The 25,859-nt window shown below is 33.8% G+C and overlaps 3 protein-coding genes and 1 pseudogene across 3 annotated transcripts; 3 read left to right on the forward strand and 1 right to left on the reverse strand.

Annotated features, from left to right (window-relative positions):
* The first annotated feature begins 70 nt into the window (after positions 1 to 70).
* Positions 71 to 5,941, forward strand: LOC114420534 (ATPase family AAA domain-containing protein 3-B-like). The gene is made up of 8 exons (XM_028386405.1): positions 71 to 494; positions 586 to 681; positions 1,033 to 1,143; positions 1,662 to 1,971; positions 2,911 to 3,001; positions 3,753 to 4,095; positions 4,451 to 4,599; positions 5,064 to 5,941. Exons 1-8 carry the CDS (start codon positions 216 to 218, stop codon positions 5,563 to 5,565), a joined length of 1,881 nt encoding a protein of 626 aa, XP_028242206.1. The 5' UTR covers positions 71 to 215; the 3' UTR covers positions 5,566 to 5,941.
* Positions 5,942 to 6,536: 595 nt separating this feature from the next.
* Positions 6,537 to 9,873, forward strand: LOC114420542 (annotated as a pseudogene).
* Positions 9,874 to 12,405: 2,532 nt separating this feature from the next.
* Positions 12,406 to 14,501, reverse strand: LOC114420551 (zinc-finger homeodomain protein 6-like). The gene has a single exon (XM_028386418.1). The coding sequence runs from the start codon at positions 13,516 to 13,518 to the stop codon at positions 12,559 to 12,561; it is 960 nt and encodes a 319-aa protein (XP_028242219.1). The 5' UTR covers positions 13,519 to 14,501; the 3' UTR covers positions 12,406 to 12,558.
* Positions 14,502 to 19,971: 5,470 nt separating this feature from the next.
* On the forward strand, positions 19,972 to 24,798 carry LOC114405717 (ABC transporter F family member 1-like). The gene is made up of 2 exons (XM_028368188.1): positions 19,972 to 20,480; positions 24,536 to 24,798. Exons 1-2 carry the CDS (start codon positions 20,321 to 20,323, stop codon positions 24,634 to 24,636), a joined length of 261 nt encoding a protein of 86 aa, XP_028223989.1. The 5' UTR covers positions 19,972 to 20,320; the 3' UTR covers positions 24,637 to 24,798.
* The last annotated feature ends 1,061 nt before the right edge of the window (positions 24,799 to 25,859 follow it).

Genomic DNA, 25,859 nt, shown 5'->3' on the forward strand with positions numbered 1-25,859 from the left:
TGAGATGATCCACTGGGCCGAAAGCCCACAGCCACGCACCCGGAAGTAGTTTTATCAGTGGTTGGAGAATAAACGACAGTCGTTTAAGCGTTTGATTTGTTCTCCAAGCAACGCCTTCCTCTACCTTTTCTTTGCCGTTTAAACCCTAGCAGAGGGTTTAAGCTCGCGCCACACGAAGCTTCTCCATGATCCATTTGGAAGGCGCATTCTAAGCCATGGCTGCTTCAAGGTTAACCTCATGCGTGGCGGTAACTTCCGCTGCGGTGGTTTCCATGTCCACCTTCTCCGATCGTGCCTACGCCGATTCTTACTTTCGACTCCCGTTCTTCTCTTCTAAATCTTCCAGTGAGCCCTCGCCGCCGAATCAGCCCTCTGACTCCAATTCCGAGCCTCCGCCGCCCGATGAACCTAACAAATCGGGTTTCGACCCGGAATCGTTAGAAAGAGGAGCCAAAGCTCTCCGCGAAATCAATAGTTCTCCCTACTCCAAGCAGGTTTTTGTTTTATTTTTTGTTCTAACGAACTCAGTGCTCTTTGCGTCGGGCATGATTGTGGTTTTCTGATTGTTTTGTTTTTGTTTCGCAGCTGTTTGATTTAATGCGAAAACAGGAGGAAACTCGCCTCGCTGAATTAGATGCTGAGAAAGTGCATTACGAACTTATTCAATCTCAAGGAGATATTGTAAGTGATATTATTACAAAACTTCCATACCTTATGTAGCTCATGATATTCTTTAATGGTTTCAATTTTTCCCTTATATGTTGTGCTTTACGAAATATAGATCAAACTGGATTATTAAAGACCTGGCACAGTCTTCCGTAAAGCTTGGGCTTACATGCAATATGCAACTAACACTAGTCTAGCTCGAAACTTTGCCAATATTTTATTTTGTTTGCAATTTTCTCATTTCGAACTAAGCTGGAAAGTTGGAAACATTTGCTCAAATTTCCCTCTGTAGGTTACAAGTCACAGGTGTACAATACATTTTTTAATTTTTATCTTGCTCTGATTAGTCAAATAAATTTATTGCAGGAAAGGCAGCGTAAAATGGCTGAAGAACAACGCAATCTTATACAGGACCAAGCCCAGAGACAGGCCCAGGTGTTGCGATATGAAGATGAATTGGCAAGGAAAAGATTGCAGGTGCTGACTACATAAAAAATATACTCTTTTATCATTTAATTTGTGAATTTAGATAGCTTTGGAATTTAAACTAGCATCTAGAAATAATTGTTCCTCTAGAGCAAAAAGTCATGATGGCTTTGAGAATTATGGATGTAGTTAGAAAATATATATGCAAAATCAAGCTGAGTTTGAGCTTAAACTTATGGTCAGTAAATTCCTTTTTGCTCTTTGGTCCTAGGCACTGGATATACTTTTGCTAACAAACCTATCTTCTTTTAGTTCTTCCAATTTTTTCTTAAAGAAATGTATGATCTTAGCTTATGATTTTCTCAATGACTTCTGATATTTATCCCCCTACCTATCTTGTTGTTCAAAACTCTGTAGCAATTGGATTTATGAGGAAATTTTCATAGGATGGTCTAACTGTTTGTGAGTATTTGGATGGTTTGACCCCTATTCAAATTAAACCATCTTTGAAGTTTTGCAAGATTAAAATGTTTTACTTAGAATAGTTATCCATAAGTTGCCATTCTCAGACAGATCATGAAGCCCAAAGGCAACATAATGTTGAATTGGTCAAGATGCAAGAGCAGTCTTCTTTCAGAAAGGAGCAGGCAAGACAGGCTACTGAAGAACAGATTCAATCTCAGCAGCGTCAGACTGAGAGGGAGAGAGCTGAAATAGAAAGAGAAACTATTAGAGTTAAGGCAATGGCAGAGGCTGAAGGCCGAGCCCATGAAGCAAAATTGACTGAGGATCATAACAGGAGAATGCTTATAGAACGAATGCAAGGTGAAAGAGATAAATGGCTTGCTGCAATTAACACAACTTTTAGTCATATTGAAGGTATGCAACTGATAAGTGCATTTGTTGTCTTCAGAATATACTTTTTGCTTTATATGAGGATCATATTGTGGATTTTGATTGTCTTGTGCTACCTACTCATATTTATGGATAAGTTTCTATGCAGTTTCACTTTCATTATGCCAATATCTGTTTTCCTTTTTGTAAATGTGATTAATATTGATATGGATATACCAAATTTTGGTTGGTAAGTTCATGATAAAGCTTTGTGAAACAGTAACCATTTTAGCTGAAAGGCTTATTAGCTTGTTGCTATTGATACTTTTTGCCAAAGTAAAATCCTTACACAAGAATAAACTGGCATGTTGTATGTATTGTGTGAAACCAAAATGCACAACACAAGTCATATCCTTACATTTACGTGTCTGCATCTGTGGTTATATTTTGTGTACTTTCTGTGACAGAGAATGGATATCAACTTGTAATATTGCATACAAATGATAACGGGAAAATTCTTGCCCGTAATGGTTCCCAGAATTGTTAATCCTTTTACTTGGATAAATTTACAATTATTACAGCCTGTGTTTTTAAGCTTGCTTGTGTGAAAGTGTATGTCTAGTTCTTATCTCATAAGGCAGCATCCTTGGTTGCATGGTATTATATAGCTCATAGCTTCTTATAAATGTAAGCACTGCTCTAGATGTACGCTTCTGAACTTTTTGGGGAAACTATAAAGGTAAAGTTTTATATTACCAAAGATATTTTGACATATTTGTCTAAGAAAATGTTGTGATTTTTGAGTTTTTGTTTCTTTGGTTGCCAATGTGTGTGACACATAGCCAAAATGTTGCTAGCCTGTATTGTTCCATCTCACTACATCTTTATCACGGTGTCCTTGTTTTTATCAACTGTTTTCATTGGTAGATGATGAGTTAATCTTTGTTTTGGAAATGATATCATCTGACTTCTTACAATATACAGGGGGCCTAAGGGCCTTATTGACTGATAGGGACAAATTGCTTATGACTGTTGGAGGAGCTACTGCACTAGCTGCAGGAATATATATGACTAGGTACATATGCTGTTCTTTTTAATGCATTTGATTTTGAACTAAAATTACTTAGTTTCAAAACCTGTTTGGATATACAAATTACAATCATCTCATGTATGCCACTATTGTAATGTTTGTTAATGTACTTTATGCATCATACAAAAAAAATTGTGGAAGTGGTAAGACTGATTGCAAAATAGTTGTATCCAAAATGCATAATCTAGATGTATAATATCTGTTTCATGGTGCTATTGGATACTAAGCAAATGTATGGGGCTCATCAGTTACATCCATAACATCTCTAGCAACTATAAGTAAATGTGGAATCCTGGAATTTAAGGAAAGAGAATGGTAAGATCTTATTTTTGTATCTTACACTACAGAAGTGATAGCCACTGCTTAGCATCCATCTCCCAGTCCCAGGTCAATTGTCAATCCTTCCATTCCCAGCCCCAAGGAAAAAAAAGTAGAAAACATGAATACAAATAAAATCAAGGTTTTTCGTACTATGAATCTATGATGCTTCCACCTCCCTTTTCAATGATAAGCCACTTCAAACCTTTATTACTTTGAATGTTGTCTTGATTCTTGCATCACTTAAAAATTCTTATAAGTTCAGTGGGTAGGATCAGCTCTTGTGTTCTCTTGATCAAATATGCACTGGTTTCTAGCCTAATTTTTCAAATTCATATTCATAACAATTCTGCCTTCTTCTTTCTTTCCTTTTTAAATGATATCTGATCATTTTGTGTTGTGCTTTCTATTTCTACAGAGAAGGTAGTAAAGTCACTTGGGGCTATATTAATCGGATTTTGGGGCAGCCATCTCTGATCCGGGAATCATCTATGGCAAAGTTTCCTGGGTCAAAGATCATTTCTCAAGCCAAAAATAAAGTTCTACATGATAGTACTTTGGCTGGGGCAGAAAAGCCTATTGGGAGTAAAAATGGTCTTGGAAATGTAATCCTTCATCCATCGTTGCAGAGAAGAATAGAGCATCTTGCACGTGCAACATCAAATACCAAATCCCATCAGGCACCATTTCGTAACATGCTTTTTTACGGGTCTCCTGGCACTGGTAAAACGATGGTTGCAAGAGAAATAGCTAGAAGATCGGTACAATGATTAGCTCTTCTATCCACAGTTTTATTTTCATATATTTGACTTGTTCTACTTTTTTATCTGATCTGTTAAGTTGTTTTTACCGACAATGTGACATAAGTTTCTGGATGTAGTATCTGTGATGTATGAACAAATGAATTAAAATTAATTATTATCATGCCCAAATTCTGTTTTATATTTATACTATCAGTGGTTTTGGTTTATCTTGCATTCTTGTTAGCATTTTCCATGAGCTAGTCATGGAATTTCCTTTGATATTATTTTATGGCTCATTATTCATGCTGTTTGCAGAATTTGTTTAAAAAGGTATCTTTAACTATGATTGACTCTTTCAATTTTTGATGTCAAGGGTTTGGATTATGCCATGATGACTGGAGGAGATGTTGCACCTCTGGGCGCACAGGCTGTTACCAAAATTCATGATATATTTGATTGGTCCAAGAAATCAAGAAAAGGCCTATTGCTTTTTATTGATGAGGCAGATGCTTTCCTTTGCGAGTAAGTTCTGGAGCGTTTAAAATACATTTTGAAGACTGCTTCTATAAAATATAACTATTTAAATTACTACTACGTAGCAGGGTAGCCAAAATTTTGTTTTTGTAGTTTATCTAACATGTGAGAAATGTAACTGTTGTATTACAAGTTAAGACAGTCTACGTATAACATCTTTATACTTTTACACAAATCCTAACGGTTTATATTTGATTTATATTGTGTTTTTAATAAATTTTGATATTTAGAATCACGAAGTGTCTTTAACTTCACATATTCGGAGATTAAATACATAGATGAATCAACAACACTATGGATTTTGCATCTATTAATTTTACCTTATTGTCTGTAACTTGAAAAGACTGCAAATTTTACCGTGTATATTGCAGAAACGATTGGTGTGATAAGTTGGATATTAATGATATCTCTTTTATAGCAATTTTTCAGTGATCATTTTTTATTCAATGCAGGCGTAACAGCTCCCACATGAGTGAAGCTCAACGAAGTGCTCTAAATGCATTGCTCTTCAGAACTGGTGATCAGTCTAGAGACATAGTACTTGTCCTTGCCACAAACAGGCCAGGTGATCTTGATAGTGCAGTTACTGATCGCATTGATGAAGTGATTGAATTCCCGCTACCAGGAGAGGAAGAGCGTCTAAAGTTGTTGAAGCTCTATTTGAACAAGTATTTATGTGATGACAATAATGGCTCCAAGGGGGGTTTCTTTCTGAAGAAGCAGCCTCAGAAGATTTCCATAAAAGATTTATCTGAAGATGTTTTCAGAGAGGCTGCCACGAAAACAGAGGGATTTTCTGGTCGTGAGATCGCCAAACTCATGGCCAGCGTCCAAGCTGCTGTCTATGGGCGCCCAGACTGCATCTTGGATTCCCAGTTGTTTAGAGAAAGTATAGATTACAAGGTCGTGGAACATCATCAACGATTAAAACTAGCAGCTGATGGCCAAATATAATTTGTTTGAGCATTTTATTTGCATCCCCATTTTGACCTGCTATGTGAGTTTTTTTGTTCATGTTATTTGGGCCATTGTGGCTGATGAAGCATATTTTTGTGAGCCGAATTTGCAGGATACTTCGGCTTTATTAATTATTACTTTATTAGGAATAGGAAGCTTTTAGCCTTCAGTTACTTGGAAGCAGCATTCAATCAGAACCTTTCCACTTCATGCTATAGAGCAAGAAGCCAGGTTTTTAAGAGCATAGAAGTCAAATTACACTTATTAACAAATATATAGAATATGCTCAAAGTTGTAATTTAAATTTTTATTTTTTTGTGAATTTTATTTCTTCTAAATTCCAATGAAGATTCAACCTGTCTCTGTAATTTAACGCTTTCGGAGATTATCTTATTATCTAATAATACGACTTTTAAAAAGAATTACAAGGACAGGGAAAATGAAAAACGCCAAATTACATCGATGAGAAACTTAATTAAGCATAAAATTAATTGCCAGAATCCCATCCTCTTTGGGCCGTGGTTCACTTACTTTTGGGTTGAAAGTGTAACGGGTTTAACTTGTCTCCTATAAGGTTTTTATTACATGAATTGAACTCGATTTGTTTCTCCATGAGACCTATAATATTGATAATATTGTTCCATGTTTATGTATGTAAGAATTAGCTAAACATATGTCAAGAATAGTAGAATTCAATCTACACAAGTATATTGTACATGCCAATTTTCCTTTCCGCTGTCCCTTCACTAATTAGTTCACACAACAGGTCCTTTTAGAAAGAAAAAAAAAGAAAGAGAAATTCCATTGGTATAGAAGTTCCGCGGGTCATGCGGGTGCACCCCAACACGTGTCCAAAAGCTAGCTTGTCTTCTCCCTCACAGCCTTCTAAATTTCGCCACGTTTCTCTCAAACACCACGTGGACTTCATGCTGCACTGCATATATTAACACCCACTAATCCGATCTTCCATTCTCATATCTACACGGTCAAAAAGAAAATCGTTTTCGTTGAGAAAATTAAAGATAGAGAGAGAGAGAGAGGAAAATGAGAAGAATAAAGTTTGTGTTGTTGGTGGTGATGTTTCTCGCAGTGTGTGTGGTGACATGCAGGCCTTGGGGTGATGATGTAGTTGAAGATGCCAAAGCCAAAGCAGAGGAGGCCAAGCATTTTGCCGCAGAAGCCGTGCATGATGCCGAGGAAGAGACCGCTCTTCGGCTGATTGGGCTCAAGACAAGCTCTCCAAGTAATCTTCTCTTTTCTCACTCTTATCCAACCTCACATAGTTTCCTTGAGTAAATTACACATAAATTACACATGCACCTCTCTGATTTATAAGAAAATTACAAGTTTTTTCTTATTTTGTAAAACTTACACATGTTTTAGTTTCCTTCAGATTTAAAGAAATTATATATGTTTTTTTTTTCTATTTTTAAAATCCAAACAAATCTCTTAAATATCGTTTAAACATTTAATAGATTACAATTTTGATTAAAGAAGACTACAATATATTTTTCATTTTCATATTCATAAATATGAAAATATGAAAATTTTCACCTCACGATAAATAAACACATATCTCCTGCATGTCATTTAAACATTTAACAGCATTACAATTTTGATTAAAGAAGACTACAATATATTTTTCATTTTCATATTTATCATATTCATAAATATGAGAATATGAAAATTTTCGCGTCACAATAAATAAACACAAATCTCCTGCATATCATTTAAACATTTAACAGCATTACAATTTTGAATAAAGAAGACTACAATATATTTTTCGTTTTCATATTCATAAATATGAGAATATGAAAATTTTCGCGTCACAATAAATAAACACAAATCTCCTACGTATCATTTAAATATTTAAAAGCATTACAATTTTGATTAAAAAATATTAAAATATATTTTACATTTTCATATTTATGAATATGAAAATATTTAAAATTCGTCGCAATAAATAAACGCAAACGCAGAATTTAAATATTTTGCTTTTTGCTCGAAGCTACCGAACCTACGTAGGTATATTGTTGTACCTTGTAGGTACGTTCTTATAGAAAGTATCGAGTTTTTTAAAATTATTTTTTAGTTTTTTAATTAAAATTATCAACATACAATTTAAATATTTTGTTTTTTGTTCGAAGCTACCGAACCTACGTAGGTACATTGTACTCAATAGGTACTTTCTTGTAGAAAGTATCAAATTTTTTAATTTTTTTTTATCAAAATTATCAACATATAACATTTGATAGTAATAATTTTTTAATCAAAATTGTCAACCAAAAATAATTTTGAAGATAGTTTATTACTATCAAATGCTTATACTTATACGAAACTTAAAATTTAAAAAGAATTTGTATAGATTTTAAAAATAAAAAGAAGACATTAATTTTTTAAAACCTCCGGAGGTATGTTTAATTTACTCTTTCCTTTTTCACCATCTAATGTTTAATAATTTTTGGTGACGTAGGCAACTCCAGCATGCATGCTTGTTCCGTTTTATAACACTTATAAAAAAGCCACCGGTTTATGTTACATATAAAGTCACGCTGCATAATCTCATCCTAATATCATATTTATAAGCGAGCATATTCTTTTTAAGACGTTATATATAAGACTATAAGCATGCATATAACTCATAGGGGTCTAGTGGAAGCTAGGAGTTAGAATCCCCGCAATGTAGCGAACCATGATTTGAATTCTCGCTGGTAAACATGTCTTTGAATAGGATTATATCTGGAGGATACATGTGAAAAAAAATGCTATAAGAATACAATAATCATATTAATTTGTTAATTGACCATTCTTTTTAAGACTATTAAGTGTGTCATGTGAGCGATGTCATATACATGTGGATGATAGGATTGATGTGGAAAATTTGAGCAAATGTTTCCAACTTTCCACAAAATTCTACTTTATCAAGCTTGACCAGTATTTTGCTTTGTCACATAAGATCCTTGTAGTAGTTATAAGGTTGGATTGATGATAAAAGGAGAAGAAAGGAAGGGAGGAAAAGATCGTCTTCGATTCTCTCCTAAGAAGAAAGCTAATAATTAAAATATTGCTTGTTCTTGTGCATGTATGGTCAAATCTTAGATGTTGTCATTTTGTTCATTTGCAATTAGTGTGGCAGAAGTTTGGGGGCCGAAGAGGATTATGAAAAACAAGCGACTCAAAACATGAAATATCAAGCTGAAGATGCTGCCTCAAGGGCCACAGAGACAATGAAATCTGCAGCATCAGGTAACATATATTTGTTCATTCTTAATTACCACTCTTTATCTCTCGATTAAACTTTTGCAACAAATTCAAGAAACGTAATATCTTTGATTTATTTGTCTAGGAGCCTCGGACTACGCTTCTCAAAAGGCTACGGATGCTAAAGAAGCAGTTTCAGGGGCTAAGGTCATCAAAATGCCAACACATAGCATTAACAATGCAAAAGACACAATGGGAGATACCTACGAGGATGCTAAGCAAAAAATGAACACGGCTTCAGATAAGGTTTCAAGTATGGCTCACAATGCCAAAGATAACATGGAATATGGAAGAGATAGAGCAGCAATGCCTATGACCAGGGTAAGCAAAAAATAAGCATGGCTTCAGATACAGCATCAGAGAAATTCTATGATGGCAAGGACAAAGCAAGTGATGTGTATGGCGAAGCAAGGCATAAAGTGAAAGGAGCAATGGGTTGTGGAGAAGATAAGGCCGTTGATGATGCTAAAGATAACATGGGCGTGAAAATGGAACATGGAAGGGACAAAGTAGCCGAAACTTTTGACCAGGCTAAACGTGAAGTGGGTGAAGCATATGTGTCACCAAAGAATACAATGACCAAAGAGGCCAAGGCTAAGTACGAAAGCTTCAGATGCCACGGGTGATTTACGAGCTAAGATGAGGAACACCCCAAACCTATAAGCGCATGGCTAGTTTACCACTTAACTATGAGAACCAATATTAGTTTTTAGCTCTAGTTTCCACAAGTTATCGTACATATTGTGCTTTCTTTTAAAGTGTTCGGTTACATGTTTTTGTATGCCTTTCTTTAATTAATATTGATGCAAAAATGCTTGTTAGACATTATGAAAAAGGGAACACAAATCTATCCTCCATAATGATAGGAGAAAGCCTGAAAGGGCCCACAGTTAGGTTCTTCTATGATCTATCACGATGCCAGGTAGATTCATATACAAGGTGCTGCCCCATAATGTTGTAGGGACAATTTGCAGCTTACAGTAGGCTACATGTATCTGTAATTAGTATTTTGCAGTTAGTGGATCATCTCACGATTGATAAAAATTGTTGGGCCCCTTTTACTAACTTGTTATTTTTGTTACAAGAAGAGCATATATCAACATCTAAAAGGTGCATGGTTTAATAGTGGTCTTCTTTATGGTGGTCCATAACTCCAAATTGCCGGTTCATTGGTCATTTACTCATTAATACTAAACACAGAAAAAACTTTATAATTTAAGATATATAGCAACTTTTGCCGGAACACACATTGCTACAAGTTGGAAATTGCCCTACTAAATGGGAAGAGATCAACCGGTACGAAGCATATATAGTATATTAATTATCATATAAGAAATTCTTTTGCAATCTTACTGTAAGCACCGAATCATGTGGCAAATTAATTTAGTCTACGCCGTTGGATTAATTAACTAAGTGTGAGCCATATGTATGGCAAAGCTAATCTCTTGTGTATGAACACGCGTAATGTATTATTGTTTATAGATGTGCTAGCTAGTCGCTTATATTTGCGGCTCATATAGAGAGGTGTGGACTCTGGAGGTACACGAAAATTTGAGCACTTTGACTGAATCTTATGAAAGACTAGATACTTATATCAGATGCATGACAACAGCTTTCATGTTTGAATGTAGTTTTTCAATATATTATCGCTTCTTATAAAATCACCATGGTTATATTACGCTTAGTGCCTTTTCCTTAACTATTTTTAACCCTTAACCTCATACAGTTACTCTTTTTATTCTTTAAAATGCATGTTATCATCGTCTTCGACTTGCTTTTGTTTCCCTGTAGAGGCATAATATTTGGCAACATTAAATCCCGCTACGGTGAATAATGGTAGCAATTCGTTTTGTAAATGAGTTTCTCTTTTGTTTATTATTCCGTTTAGCATATAGAAATTTCAGTTTGATCAATGAACAATCTATGTTATCTTTGACTTTTGAGTATGCATAAAAGAAACTGGAACCATGGATAAACCATGAAATTAAGTTGCGCAGACGTGAGAGCAAGTATAATTAACAAGAAGTGGAGTGCCAAATATTTTGCTTATTTTAATCTTTGAGTTTAATTTTGATTTTGATGTATTATCAACAGAAAAAAGTTGCCTTTTAAGTAATTATAAATTACGTTAAATATGAACTTAATGTAATTATGATAAAAAATATTTTTTTTAATTCTATGACAATCTAGAATTGAATAACAACGTTTTTTTAATGTATTCTAATTAAAAATTTATCTGCATTTTGTTCACCAACAAAAAAAATCTAAAGATTGTTCCCCTCGATGTGTCACCAGTAAGTAAACTTAGGAAAGGTGGAACTAGTTGAATTAAATTTAAATGCCATCTTAAGCAAGAAAAACAATATACTTTTTATACAATGTTTCTGAGACTAGCAGCAAAGATGTTACACATAAATAAATTCTATGTACTCTAAGATGGCTCAAACTAGGGCGCATGCTTTATATTACACCTATCCAATGATTGCATTTCATGGAAAATTAGTGGTGATTATGTTGTAAATCTTCACCAACTTACTTTGGAAGGTAATCAGCTCTTTGAAATCGTAAACGAAGAGGAAGAAAAGAAGACTTTTCATATTCTTCATATTCCGGACGTTAATGTCCAACTAAAACTAATGCATATAGATAGAATGGTTTGCCATAAACTAGGATTTTATATATGCAGATTTCATCGTAGTACATAATAAATTCTTAAGGTTTAAAAACTGGAATATTCAGCTTACTGCTCGATCCCGAGTTTCACTCAATAATTGTTTAGAGACTCTCACCACATTTCATATAGAGGTTTTTCCTTTTTTTTTTTGTACGAAAGAACTTTACTTTCACCATGTGGCTACCTAATAATATCATTGACATGTACGAAAGAGAGAGAGGGGGGAAAAGGAGAAAAAAAGAACACCTGAAGGGTGAAATTTGTATACTCCAAAACCCGCGTCTCCTTATTTAATTTGTCATCATTTGGCTACATCTTCTGGTTCATTCGCGTAGAGACAATATAGGATACAATTATACATATTATCAAAAAGGCAAGTTGAGAAAAGAACGGGTATTGTCTCCTAATTCATGTGTCGGCCGGTGACATATGTATTCAATGACTATGAGAGGACAAAATTGTGGTTAATTGGGTCATATATATATGACTCATGAGTGTGCGATCCTATTTTCTCCAAAGCCTTGTACATTGATTAGCAAAGAAGTGAACAGGTTCACGAACCAACACTTCCATGATTAAAATAGAAAAGTTCGCCAAAGTATTATGCATGAAATATTGTTACAGCTAGCCTAAGTGTGTGTACTTCCTCATCACAAACAACGTACACCATTATCTTAGTTCATCAGAACGACCAAAAGTCGTTCTCGTCCCTCTCTCTCCTATTTTTTTCGCCCCAGGGTGAAAATTGCTAGCCAAAAGAAAGAAAGAGGTGAGAAACTGAGAATTAATTAACCCGTACATATTTTTATGCACCAAAAAAATCAGTGCAAGTTTTCTTTGATGCCTATATGTTCATACGAAGGAGCATACGTGCATATGAGATATATAATTAAAATGATGGGAAGTTATACCTGCTGTCAATTAATTTATCTAGCTGGCTTCCTCTGCTTGAATAACATATATGCACATCTAAATCTACAATTATTATTCACTTAAAAAAAATAATCTGGGGTCTCTTTTTGTTTTTATTTCTTTCCAAACAAGGAAGACAAGGCTTACATTTGCTGCTTCTTACTACTACTAGTTTGCTTGTTATTGTGCATCCAAACCTTAAAAACCTGTCTCTTGACACCCACTTGAGAACAAAAGTGCTGTACCTCCTGCTCATTGTGTTTCTGGATCTTCCAATCAATCTTGTCAGCAAACTCCATCATCCTATCCTTCTGGTGCTGAGAGAACTTAGTCCTGAACCTCTTCTTGTTGGAAGAGTGTGTTAGTGGTGCCTGCTGCTGCACTGATAACTGGGCTCCAGTGTTGTTGATGAGATCTTCACTAGATGACTCAGCTGGGCCTCCGAAGGCCATCATCACTGGGGGGACCAAGCTCGGTGTGGCGGTAGTAGTGGCAACCAATCTATGATGAAGGGATGAAGAAGAGGGTGTAGGGTAGTGAAAGTGACCGTTGTGCTTGTTGGTGTAGTAGCTGTGGTAATTTGGAACATGTTGTTGTGGTAGCGATTGCGGTTGTAATTCTCCTTCAACTTCTTTTCTGTGGAAGCTGCGGTGGCACTCGCACGCCGCGCATCTTAGTGATTCCGGCGTGCCTTCTTCTCCACTTGCCATGAACTCCCCGCAGCCGTCCACCACGTGGCTCCCCATGCTCGCCGCGTGGTTCCGAAGACATTCTCGGTACCTGATCGATGGGGTCGAGGTTCTTGGGGGGTTCGATGTGGGAGCAATTGGGGTGCTTAGATCTGGATCTAATGTGGGTCTTTGAGGTTGAGGCGGTGCAAGAGAAGGAGGTGGTGGATAGAGATTATGGTGAGGTGTTTCGTTGAAGATCAATGTGTGAGTTTGATGATCATGATCACTGCTACTTCTTTCACCAACAGTTGGAGAAGAGAGCTTGGAAGAGGAAGAAGAAGAATCTCGGTTGGGAAGAAGGTTGTAACCTAAAGTGGTTGTGGTTGTGGTTGGTATCTCTATTTCCTTATCTTGTTGCCCTCTCATTGCCATCAAGGTTTGCTTTCTGTGGTGTGGCCAAGATCTAGCAAGCTAGTTTTGATCTCAACCCTCTATGCTCTCTCTAATTCTGACTCGCTGTAATAAATCTGTTTTAAACCATCATCATCTTCGTGATTTTCTGCTTTAATTATGCTTGTGGATCTTCCTGTAGCCTCCTCAACCCTAATTCATATTTATCCCATCTAATCCAAGACTCAACCAAAGACATATAATTACTAGCACGCCCACAATTATTCTTTCCTTGTTCTGATATTGACGTTCTGGGTGTTAATCCCACCAACCAATTTTCACTAATCAATCCTATTCTCAGAAGTGAATGAGTGATTTAACTGTATATATAGCACCACTATAGCGATGGAAAAGGAATTGTCTAATTATTATTTTTTTCACAGGGGAAAAAACAAAGAGAAAAGGATAAAAAATTTGGTAGAAATTCATACAACAAGCAGGGTCCCTAGGAGACACACAAATAAAATACTAAAATATAAGACTCACCTCAGCAGCAACAAAACACAACACCTTGGGAGACACAAAGAGAGAGTAAAATGTTAAGAGTTAAGATTGATTAAGAAAGAAATGTGATGTTGGATTATGAGAAAAGTTGGTGTTAAGAGGGCCTAGAAGGGTGTTGTTTCCTACCAGGCATCCAGACCCATAAAAACCAAGTAGGAAAGGAACAGGGGAAGAGGTTGTTTTGCACTCAGGAGTGGTGACTAGTAGTACAGTTGTACTGCAAGAATTTGTCTTGCAGAACAGGTTTTTAATTATTGCCCTTCTCACTCACTCTCTCCAACCTTACTCCAAATGAATGTGTGTCCCAAACCAGCATATTTGTACAAATCAAAGGGAGAGGCTAAGTAAGGAGAGAGATAATATCCTACAGTTAGCCTTATATATAAGTTTATAGAGTAAGACATATATAAGTTTATAGACTAAGACATGCAAATGATAGTGATTAAATTAAGGTAGGAAGGTTGTTTTATTTAAAATACAATATAATGAGTACTAGAATTTAAGATAATATTAATAATGAGAGATAATATTGAGAGTAAAGGCCACCTTTCTTTTTTAAGGGTGTGAGGAAATTAAAGGGAGTGAAGGCTTGCTGGGCCACTACACTTGTCTTGTTATCGTGTGTCAGATTCTCTCTCTCCTCGAGGCTCTTTGTGTTGTGTTCTGTTGGTGACTTTGTGCGCCTGCTGCTGCATTATCTGCAACCCACTCTTTCCTTGGACCAATGACATGCTTTACTTACTTACCACCTTGCTTCTTTCACGATGCAATTAATTGATGCTTATTTGCTACCTTTGTTAGCATCTTCTTTCACATTTCTCTTTAAGGCATCATTTTGTGCTTGTGCTGTTTTGTTTACTTTCTAGTACATAGTCGCGTTGGCCACTATACAAAAAAAAAAAAAAAAGAGAGAGAGAGAGAGAGAGAGAGAGACGGCCAAACCGGGCAACTCAATGTATTATTTGACTTTTCTCTCGTGTAAACCATGCTTTATTTCATATTACTGCATGTGCATTGTAGTTTAGTACACTAAAAGTCTTGATTTAGAGACCCATAATTTGAGTTTCATTCACAAAATCATGGTTAAAATGATTTTAAGTTTCAAACCATAGTTTGAGAAGAAATAGAAAAAGAAATGTTTGTCCGTTAAATCAAATCATCATTTACCAACTATACTCTAAATATATCCTTAGTCTATGAACAACTGTCTATTGTATATTACGGTTAACTCAAACCAAGACAATTCATTATTTGAATGAAAAATAAGGATGAAATAATTAATAGTTTGAACTAAAGAACAACTTTATATGGACATTACTTATATGCATGAACTATTTACAAATTAGAAAATCAACGTCCCGCTTCCAAACAATAATTGTTGAGTTTTTCTATTTTAAAACTGTTAACACTTGAAATAGCTTCAGTTAATCTATCATACTTGCCATGATTATTTTTTTTTTCTGTATGGTTTATAAAGTTGGCTTTAACATGTTAAATGATTAAAATTAATATAATTAATTATACTCAATAGAAGATCCAATGAGCTTATGTCAGATAAAAAAAATACCATTGACTCTAATAGATTATTTTAGCAAAATATATACGAGCATCGGTACTTTAGAAGTAAAAATGCATGACTTAGTCAACTATATATTAGTTGGAAAATCAAAGAAATTATAGATTTATAAAGTTTATTTTATTTAATTTTTTAATCATTAATTTTAAGTTTGTATTTTTTTTTTTACTTTAAAGTTCATTCCTCACTTTGAGAAAAAATATTTTCATGGTATTTTTAGATATACGTATTTGCTGCTTTGTTTATGATTATATTAGATATGTCTATGAAGTATTAGGGTCGACTTAGTTAGTGGTTGGTGTTGGAGTAGATACATAATATTTTTAGATTTAATATTGATTGTTACCAATGAAAAAAAAAAAGTAAATAAAAACACAGCTGGAATCACAGTAAAGGAAAATTTTGTAATCTTCTCTAATATTTTGTATTGCTATTGTTATTAGAGGTGGATACAGACGCCAATCTCGCAGATATTGGATTGCGTAACTCTCAAGAGTAGACTTGAACTGAACTTTGGTTTGTTATTTAACCATGAATCTGTGTGGATTAATTTGCGGAATCTGCAATTAAATAAACTGGTCTACAATATTTACACATATCAACCCACTTGTCACATAAAAATAAAAATACTAAATTTTGAAATTAAAAATCATTTTAGGTTAGCACATAAACTATTTAGTAGGTCAAACCATAAATCAAGTTTTGTTTTTTTTTTAAAAAAAAAAAGTGAGTTGGTCCAGAAATCTGCCCATAAAATTGTGATGCGTGAGTGAACCTATTAAATATACACATAAATATGGCAATACAAAGACTAGGATGGTCCGGTTCGCATACTAAACCAGAATCTAACTATCTTTATTTTGATGAACTGTTATTATTAATATTGGTTAAAGTTTTTGATAGAAAAGAAAAAGATAATTCTATATTGACTATGTAAACAATCAAACTTTGTGTTTGTAGATCTTAAAATAGCAGAACTAAAATAATAAATTCAAGTTTTACAATAAAGGGCTTATTTAATTTACTCACTCCTTTCTATAAATATCATTACATTTCACATTTTTTCAAATAATTATTCTTATGACTCAAAGTGCAACAAATATAATTTTAAAATTAATACTGAGTTATTACTAAAAAATATTATAATATTGTCTAAAAATATTAATAATTTTTTTGGTAAAAAAAATACTGAAATTAAATTGTAAATGTGATTAAAAAATGAATATAAAAAAATACTGAAATATTATAATATTTCACATTTTTGTTTATATTTTAGATAAAAGTAGTTTTTAAGGTAACAGCATTTTAGTTATAGTTTTTCAAACATAAAAGTTAATTCTAATATGTTACCCTATAAAACATTTCAATAAAATTCTTCCAATAAAGACAACTACAAGGTTCAGTTTTTTTTTTTTTTCAGATAAAGTGGTCTCAAAACAACCTACCTAATTAACTAGTATATATATTATATATGCTTGTAGCCAAGATTCCAAAATCTGACCAGAGTACTATACTGTCAATACAGGATAGTTAAGCATAATTAATCCAGACAGGAAATATGAATTTCTAGTGATTATATTCAAATACCTTAAAAAAAAAACAGAAAATCGGTTTATATCTCACATTTTGACTAGTCCGTCTCATTGCCTCAAATAACATTCAATCCTGTCTTATTTTATCATACTCTGGTTTTTATATCTATCTTATTTCTTTTATTTTTTTTTCCCCATTTTCCCACTTATTATATTTATAAGTGATCATTTTTTGTTTTTTTCTTTATCATATTTCCCTTTCTCTCTAAGATATATAGATTTCAAGAGATTGAAAAAATATTTTTGGATCGGAATAACATAATGACATTGCATGCCATCCCATAACTTTGTTCAGGGAGAAAAGAGCTAGTACGTGTTTTTTACCATTGATTTGAAAGTCATCATATATAGAAATCTATGGTAGAGAAGTAAAGTTATTATTATTGCTATTTTATTAATGTGGGGAATGTATCTCTAACCTTTCCATGCATATAAGCCATAAAATGAACATAATATCACGTAACATCAACTCAAACACGAGGCTTATAAAAAAAATCAACTCAAACACGTAGGAATCATATCTTGTCGTACTTGTTTATATAAAAGGAATTACGGAACTAAAATAATTGTCACTTCTCAAAAAGAGTATCTGACCACTAGTGCAATTGACTAAAAATAACAGCATTTTTATCTACTTTTTTTCTCCTACCGAATACGATCTTAACTCGACTAATTAGTAAAGTGATTGAAACAGAGTAAATTGATTTAGATTAAAAAAAACATATAATAATAAAAAACACAAGCTTGTTGTTTTTATCTAATGTGTTGAGAAATGTGAAAATAATCAAATGAAATAAAGAATACAAGGAAAAATTAAGTACTTTGCGTATTGCATAAATATTTTCAAATTTTAAAAAATACAAAATATAAATTAAAAAGTAATATTTAAAATTTGAGAAAATTAAGTAGAAGAACATTTATTATTTGGAAAATTATTATTAAGTGGAATTAGAGCAAGAACATAAATTCAAATCTCCTAAGTGACACTTATGATTCGTTTATTTTGATGGAAAATAACTAGGATAAATTATGAAGAGACAGAAAGACTTAAATTTTTAATTCCTCCTTGTTTGGTGCAACTAGGTAGAGGAAGGAAGGGCAGTAGCATGGATCCCACTTCAATTTCATGTTCCTATCTAATTTTGGATGGAAGAGGAAACAAAGGGATTATTTTTTATTCAAAGATAAAAATATCTTTGTTTGTATTACATCTTATTTTTTTAGGGTATTTATATATTTTATGTACATTTTTTCCCACTTTCTGTGCAATCAAAGGAAACAGATTTTTTACCTTTTTTTTTCATTTTTCTTCTACCAAAGAACCTAAAATATAATCTCATACTTTACATACTCTTCCTTCCTTTTGCTTTACGCTTTTCATTGAAAAGATTAAGAGAATAGCATTGAAATTGGCAGTTAGGGTTTTCTCTTGAGCCAAGGCCTTGTGAAGATTGTGAGTTAGTAGAGCTTCGATTTGTGTTATCTCCACTATTGAAAATTATTCAGATTTTGTTTTGTAGTGTGTGAAATCTAGTGTAGGTTTCCTTTATAGTTCTAAGAAAGGTTTGTTCTTAGGGTGTGATAGTAGGTTTCCTTAGGATAATCTTGAGGTTGAGTTGTCACAGTGAATTTTTAGACTGTAAAACACTTGTTGATTTGATGACTGAATGTAAGTTAGATTGACCAAATCAATACAAAGAAACATTTTTACTCCAATCATCATCTCCTTATATTTGCTTGTACTAGAATTATTTGCTACCACACTTTTGTGAGAAATAAGAATATTAAATACAAATCATTATATCAAAGTGGAAGAACTATGAAAGTGCAATGGCGATGGTGGTTGGGCAATGCCGCCTTTAGGTTCCATATTGTATCACTTTGTTTGCTTTGTTACGCAGACTTCCAATTACCCCTGCTAGTGTTTTGCTGTTCAATAACAAGTAGTTCTACAGAAGGGCAGAAGATGCAAAATGCTTGATCTAATTGTTGTTGTAATTGTTATCACTTGAAATACAATAAATAACATTCTGGTGTTATCAATTTCAAAAGAGTTTTAGAGTTTGTGTTATCAATTTTCTGACATAATTTCAAGACTGATGTTGCCACTTGCCACCATTCAAACTCTGAAGAAAGGCTTTGCACCTAAAGCATGATAATGCACCTTTAGCTTCTATGTTTGTGATATTTTGCCTGCTTAGTTACATAAACTTTGAGTCATCCCAGCAATCAGGAGTCCCGTTATCAAATCTTCAAGGCCTGCATGAGGAAGTCACCTGTCTCAAAAGATGTTGATTTGAGAGCACTAGCTGAGTATACAAAAAGGCTAAGATATAACAGATATATGCCAGCTAGCATGCAAATATTTCCTCTTTCATCCCCTTTTCTTTCCTTCGCAACCTTCTATTTCACTAGCACAATTGTCTTTTTTTAATTTTTTTTCCTTCACAAAATGTAATATATAAAGAAGAACTATATTACAAAATTTAGTCTCTATGATGTAATTATTTTTAATATATTATAAAAACTAGCTTCTGTAATAAAATTATTTTTGTAAATGTTATGAAACTAATTTTTGTAATATAGTTATTTTTTATATAAAATTAACTACATTACAAAAGTTAATTTCCTTAACACATGTATCACAAATTTTCTATGATACATTCCAAAAATTCATTTAAAAAATATATTTCTAGTGCAAAAAGGGGCACACGGGAGCAATGTAGAAAGATTTGGGCTTAGTCCATAAATGAGATAAAAACAAAGAACAGACCAGGAAGCTAGCGAGCGCAGAAGGAGCAGCTTACTAGTATTTATCACGCTGCATAGAATCAAAGAGACGCACAACACCACTGTGCCAACACAAATGATCCTACTTTTCTCAGTCCAACTCCAACACGCAACCAAAGTGGAAGAAGCCCGCACCCTCTCTCTATAAATATCCCAAACTGGGACACTCACACACTCTCCACATCGAACAACCCTCCTTCAAAACACAAACCTTGAACCCTACACACGCGCTTGGGTTCGTGCAGCGCGAAACCCTAGGATCATTTTCCAGAATTTTTTTCTTTCTTCTCTTTCTTTTTTTATCTACCATTGGAGATCGAAGATGGTGTCTGACGCCAGCAAGAAGAAGGCCGCACAGAAGAAGGTTGTCTCTGTCGCCGTTATGGCTGCTGCGTCTTTCAAAGGCCCCGACAAGGTCGCCAATGGAATTGCAAAGATTCAAATTTCGGATTGGACCTGCACCTCTCTCCAAAGATATTCGAGTAAGTAACCCTAGCCATAATAAGGAATTATCAGATATTATACTATTCTTTTTTATTGTATAATTAAAAAAAAATACAGATAAGAGTTATATTTTAGATGAATTATGTGTCCATCAGATATACAGAGATGTAACGTACGCCAAATTTCAGGGGTATACAAAAACCGGTTTAGCAAAAAACCTAGGGTTCCTAACCGTTTTAATCGGTTGTTTTATATCAAACTAGTTGAACTGCTTTAAAATCGACTCTGAACCGGACTGGTTTTTAAAAATCGATACTTTTTAAACCGAATCCTAACCTTTCTGGTTTTTAAACTGGTTTTGAACCAGACTGGTTTTTAAACCGGTTTCGAACCGTACAGGTTTTTAAACCAGTTCAGAACCAAACTTTTTCAAACCGGATCTTGACTGTATTGTGTTTTGGACCGGTTCGTAAGCAGACCCATTCTTAAATTTGAAATCGGACTGTTTTCAAAATCGGTTTGAACCGGACTGGTTTTTAAAACTGGTTTCTGGATTGAACTTTTTCTAAAATTGATTTGAAATCCGACTGTTTTCAAAACCGGTTTGAACCGGACTGGTTTTTAAAACCTTCTAGATTAAACTTCTTTTTCTAAAATCGGTTCTAATCGCACTATTTCTCAAAAACCAGTTCACAATCTGACTGTTTAAAACCGATTTTAAGCTGATCTGTTTTCAGGAACCGGATTCAAAACCAAATTGCATTTGAAAACCGGTTCTGAACCGAACTACTTTATGGAACCGTTTCAAAATCAGACTAGTTTTTAAAACCCATTCTGAGCTAAACTCTTTTTTCAAAACCAGTACTGAACCGAACTACTTTGGACCCATTCTTAAACCGGTTCGTAAGCATACCCATTCTTAAACCGGTTTGAAACCGGACTGTTTTTAAAACCGGTTTTGGATTGAACTGTTTTTTCTAAAACCGGTTCTAACCGCACTGTTTCTCAAAAACCGGTTCACAATCTGACTGTCTAAAATCGATTCTAAACTGAACTATTTTCAAGAATCGGATTCAAAACCAAACTGCATTAATTTGAAAACCGATTCTGAACTGAACTGATCTGATCTTTGGAACCGGATTCAAAACCAAACCGTTTCTAAACCGAACTTGTTTGTGGAACCGGTTCTGAACCAAACTGCTTTGTGGATACGGTTCTAAACCGCACTGCTTTGTGGAACTGGTTCTTAATCGAATTGCTTTGTTGATACGATTCTAAACCGGACTGCTTTGTGGATCCGGTTCTAAATTGGACTGCTTTGTGGATCCGGTTCAAAACCGGATTAGTTTTTAAAATCAGTTTTGAACTAAACTCTTTTTTCAAAACCAGTTCTGAACCGAACTACTTTAGACCGGTTTCTGGGCCGAACTGCTTTTGTAAAACCGGTTTTCTGGACCGCACTGCTTTTTCAGAAAACCGATTCTAACCGAACTATTTCTCAAAACCTGTTCATAAGTGGACTGTTTAAAAATTATCTGAACCGGACTGGTTTGTGGAACCGATTCAGAACCAGACTGCATTTGAAAGTCGATTCGAAACCAGACTCATTTTTTTAATTGGTTTCACGATTCTGAACCGGACAGTTTTTTAAAACTGGTCCTTAATCAGATTGGTTATTTTAAAACTGGTTTCAAAATAGGACTTTTTAAAAACTGGACTAGTTTTTTAAAAACTAAAACTGGTTCAAAACTGGACTTTTTTAAAATCGATTGTAAACCACACTGTTTTTAAAAATCGGTGTTGAACGAGATTGTTTTTTAAAAATTGGATTGGTTTTTTTAAAACCTCTTACTCGGAAGTCCGAGAGATTGTAGTAAAGTACTCGGAAGTTCGAGTGTCGAATCCACATGAACTTTGTTTGTACATGCAAATCCAATTTTTCAAGCAAGAGATAAGAATTTTAAAATAAAAGATAAAGAAAGATAATAGATAAGATAAAGAAAAAATAAAAAATTTAAAGATAAAATTAAAAGATAAAGAAAAAGATAAAAGAATTAAAGATAAAATTAGAAGATAAGGAAAAGGATAAAAGATTTAGATAAAAAAAGATAAATTTAAACTAATATAATATTGGAAACTGACTTGCCTTAGGATGTATGAGTTTATGATTTTTTTTATCAATTTAGGTAATCCTATCCTACCCATATCTATTTATTTACTTGTCTATAATGCCTCAGACTGACAAACCTATTTTACCTATCTATTTTCCAAATGTCTTGCAAAGACTCAATAGGTAAAATTTATAAATGTTTGCTTTAATGCATGGACATAATGATTTTATGCTTAATAACGATTTTATCATGATATTTTTTCTTCTTGTCTTATTAGAAGTTATCCTCTCGCGAGCGTCTAATCCCTAAAACTAATACATGCATATCTTCTTTTAAAAGAAGTTACCTTCTTCCGAACATCTAATCCCTAACAAAATAAAAAAGAGTATGCAAGATAAAAACAGAAAAGAAAATAGAAAAAAAAACCTGGTATTGCATTGATAAATAGTGAAGAGTACATCATACATCGCATTGGCTTCTAGACCTGTCAGGTCTTAATTAAGGGTTTAACCAGTCATAGCCATTGAGGATGATTTTACAATGAGAAGGGGTGAAAGAAAGGAAGTAAATGACACCCTCTCGCTCAGCGTGTGTGTAGATCGCGCTTAGCGCGTGTTGCAAGCTTAGGGTGTGCTTCTGTTGGATTGCGGGCTTAACGCGTGTGTTGCAGGCTTAGCGCGTTCTATCTAAGTGCACGTATTGGGCTGGGGCCTACTTCAAATCTTCTTGTTTTCTTCAATTTTTTTGGTTTTTTTGCTTGTTACACCTCCAGTTTTTATATCTGCAACCAAAATTCAACAAAATATCAATTCTTTAATATTTAAGTGCAAATAATTACTAAATAATTATTTTTAAAGACAATTTTATCTTATTTTCTATTATCAAAATATAATTATTTAGCAATTATCACCGGACTAATTTTTAAAATTAGTTCAAAACCAAACTGGTTTTTGAACTGTTCTTTCTAATGAAAAACATTGTAATCTTTTTCAAACCTGTTGGGTAAAACTTGATTGAATTTTTGTTTGGTTACGATCTAGTTCATTTTTTTTTTCGACACACCTACCAAATTTATTTTTAAGTTTTGAAATGTTCCGTCAATGATTTAAAATATATTGCCAGACAGCAAATGTCTTAGCAATTTTTAGCTAAATATTTTTTTTGTTTTTCTTGGCTTGCTTGCTATCAATTGAAAATGGTTGGCTTGCTTGGTATTCATGCTCATATATTCCTCGTTTAAGAAGAAAGCATGGAATAGTCTAATGAAAACCACACTGTTTTTTAAGAAAAAACTGGACTAGTTTTCTAAAAACTAAAAATGGTTCAAAACTGGACTTTTTTAAAATCGATTGTAACCACACTGTTTTTAATAACCGGTGTTGAACGAGATTGTTTTTTAAAAACTAGATTGGTTTTTTTAAAACCAGTTCAGAGCCAGACTAGTTTTTAAAATTAGTTCAAAAGCAAACTGGTTTTTGAACTGTTCTTTCTAAAGAAAAACATTGATTCAGGCAAAAATTTTGAATCGGTTTTATAAAAACAATTTGGTTAATTCTAAGACAAGGTAGTCTTTTTTCAAACCTGTTGGGTAAATATTTAGCAATTTTTAGCTAAATATTTTTTTTGTTTTTCTTGGCTTGCTTGCTATCAATTGAAAATTGAAACGGTTGGCTTGCTTGGTATTCATGCTCATATATTCCTCGTTTAAGAAGAAAGCATGGAATAGTCTACTTAGATCTTTCATTAATTATTAATCCAGTTTGGTGTGTAAATTTTTTAGAACCGAGTTCATTGCAATAAAGAAAGATTCTAGGTTTGGTTGTTTGGCTGGGATTAAATTGATTATGAGTTTTGATTTTCATTCAGTGTATCATTGATTATTTATTTTTGAGTTTTGATTGTGTTTGTTGATTCTGGATTTAATTTGTTCTTCGTTCTTCATGTGATTTGTTTTGTGAGAATGATTTATTTTTTAATTCTAGACCGTATGCAACCGTTGAAATTATTGACGAACCCTTTCTTGGGAAAGAATCATTCGTCTGACCTGGTGATCTGGTGTCGCACTCCAACGGATGATCCGTAGAAGGTTTGGCATCATTCAAAACTTGGGAATCTATCTGTTTTTTTATTTAAAAAAGACTTACACTTAATCAATCATGTACAAGTACTACCCTATTTCCCTTGGTAGGTCTCTCTGTACTGTAAAGCATGTTAGTATTTTGCATGTTATTATGCGTGAAGCATACAAGACACCACTTGAATTAACTAGTGTACGGTAGTTTTATTTAATTGATAGTTTTAAATTTAAATTTTAAATATGTAACTGTATTAGATATTTAAAAAGAACTATTTGTATTAAATATTTAATCAGATAATGTTGTTGTTTATAATAATTTTATTTGATTCTAATGTAAACTTACAACGATTTTGTCTTGTACCTAAGAATCTTGAGTTCACCACCCTCCCCCAGGCATGCATAAACCTTAAACCTTGTAGTTGTTACTTATTCCAAGTTCAATTATTCTACCGGTTGGTATAAAATTTATAATGAACTCAAGAGCTATAAAACCCTGTTTAAGTATCGTTATTCCAAGTTCAATTATTCCATAGATATTGCAATAAGCCAACAAGGGCAACAAAAAAGAGTGGACGCCACTTTCAGCATCGTTATTTTTTTCTAAGGTACATGCTAGTTTGTGTAGTTAGCTAAATGTAGAAGGAAATCGGCATGGAAGTATAGCAGTTTTTGAAGCAAAGAAAAAAGTGAAGAGGCGCAATTAGTTTATAGTGCTTGGTGTGTCTTGAAAGAGGCTCAATTGTCAAAGGCATAGTGATGAAAGATACGATCACCTTTTAGTCCCATTCTAGTAGCAATGATAAGTTCTTTTACAATGCTGAAACTATATAAGAAATCCCAATAGGAAATCCATAACCAGATTGAACCAGAAAGTTAAACCAGAATAGTCATCGTTCACGAGTTACCAATTTTGCTTTTACCTTTTGTCATGGTTGGGGACCCAGCTGATTTTGGGGCCTCTAGATATGATAATAAACATCTGTAAAATCAAATAGCAATCATCATGGATGTGCAAAAACGTGTTTATGAGAGGCAGTGAGCAAGAGAGTCTTGAGTAACGTTTAGAATTCCTTTATAGTAAAAGGCACCTTGCTATGACACGTAAGTTTCATCCTGGAAATCAATAACATATCACTGTAAAAGTACATCTTATTGTTTTTTTTACTGTTACCCAGACATTTTGAACATTGTGAATAGGGGGTGGTGCTGAAAATCTTCAGTTCTTTCAT

This window comes from Glycine soja, chromosome 1 (genome assembly GCF_004193775.1).
Source record: "Glycine soja cultivar W05 chromosome 1, ASM419377v2, whole genome shotgun sequence".
NCBI classification, from domain to species: Eukaryota; Viridiplantae; Streptophyta; class Magnoliopsida; order Fabales; family Fabaceae; genus Glycine; species Glycine soja.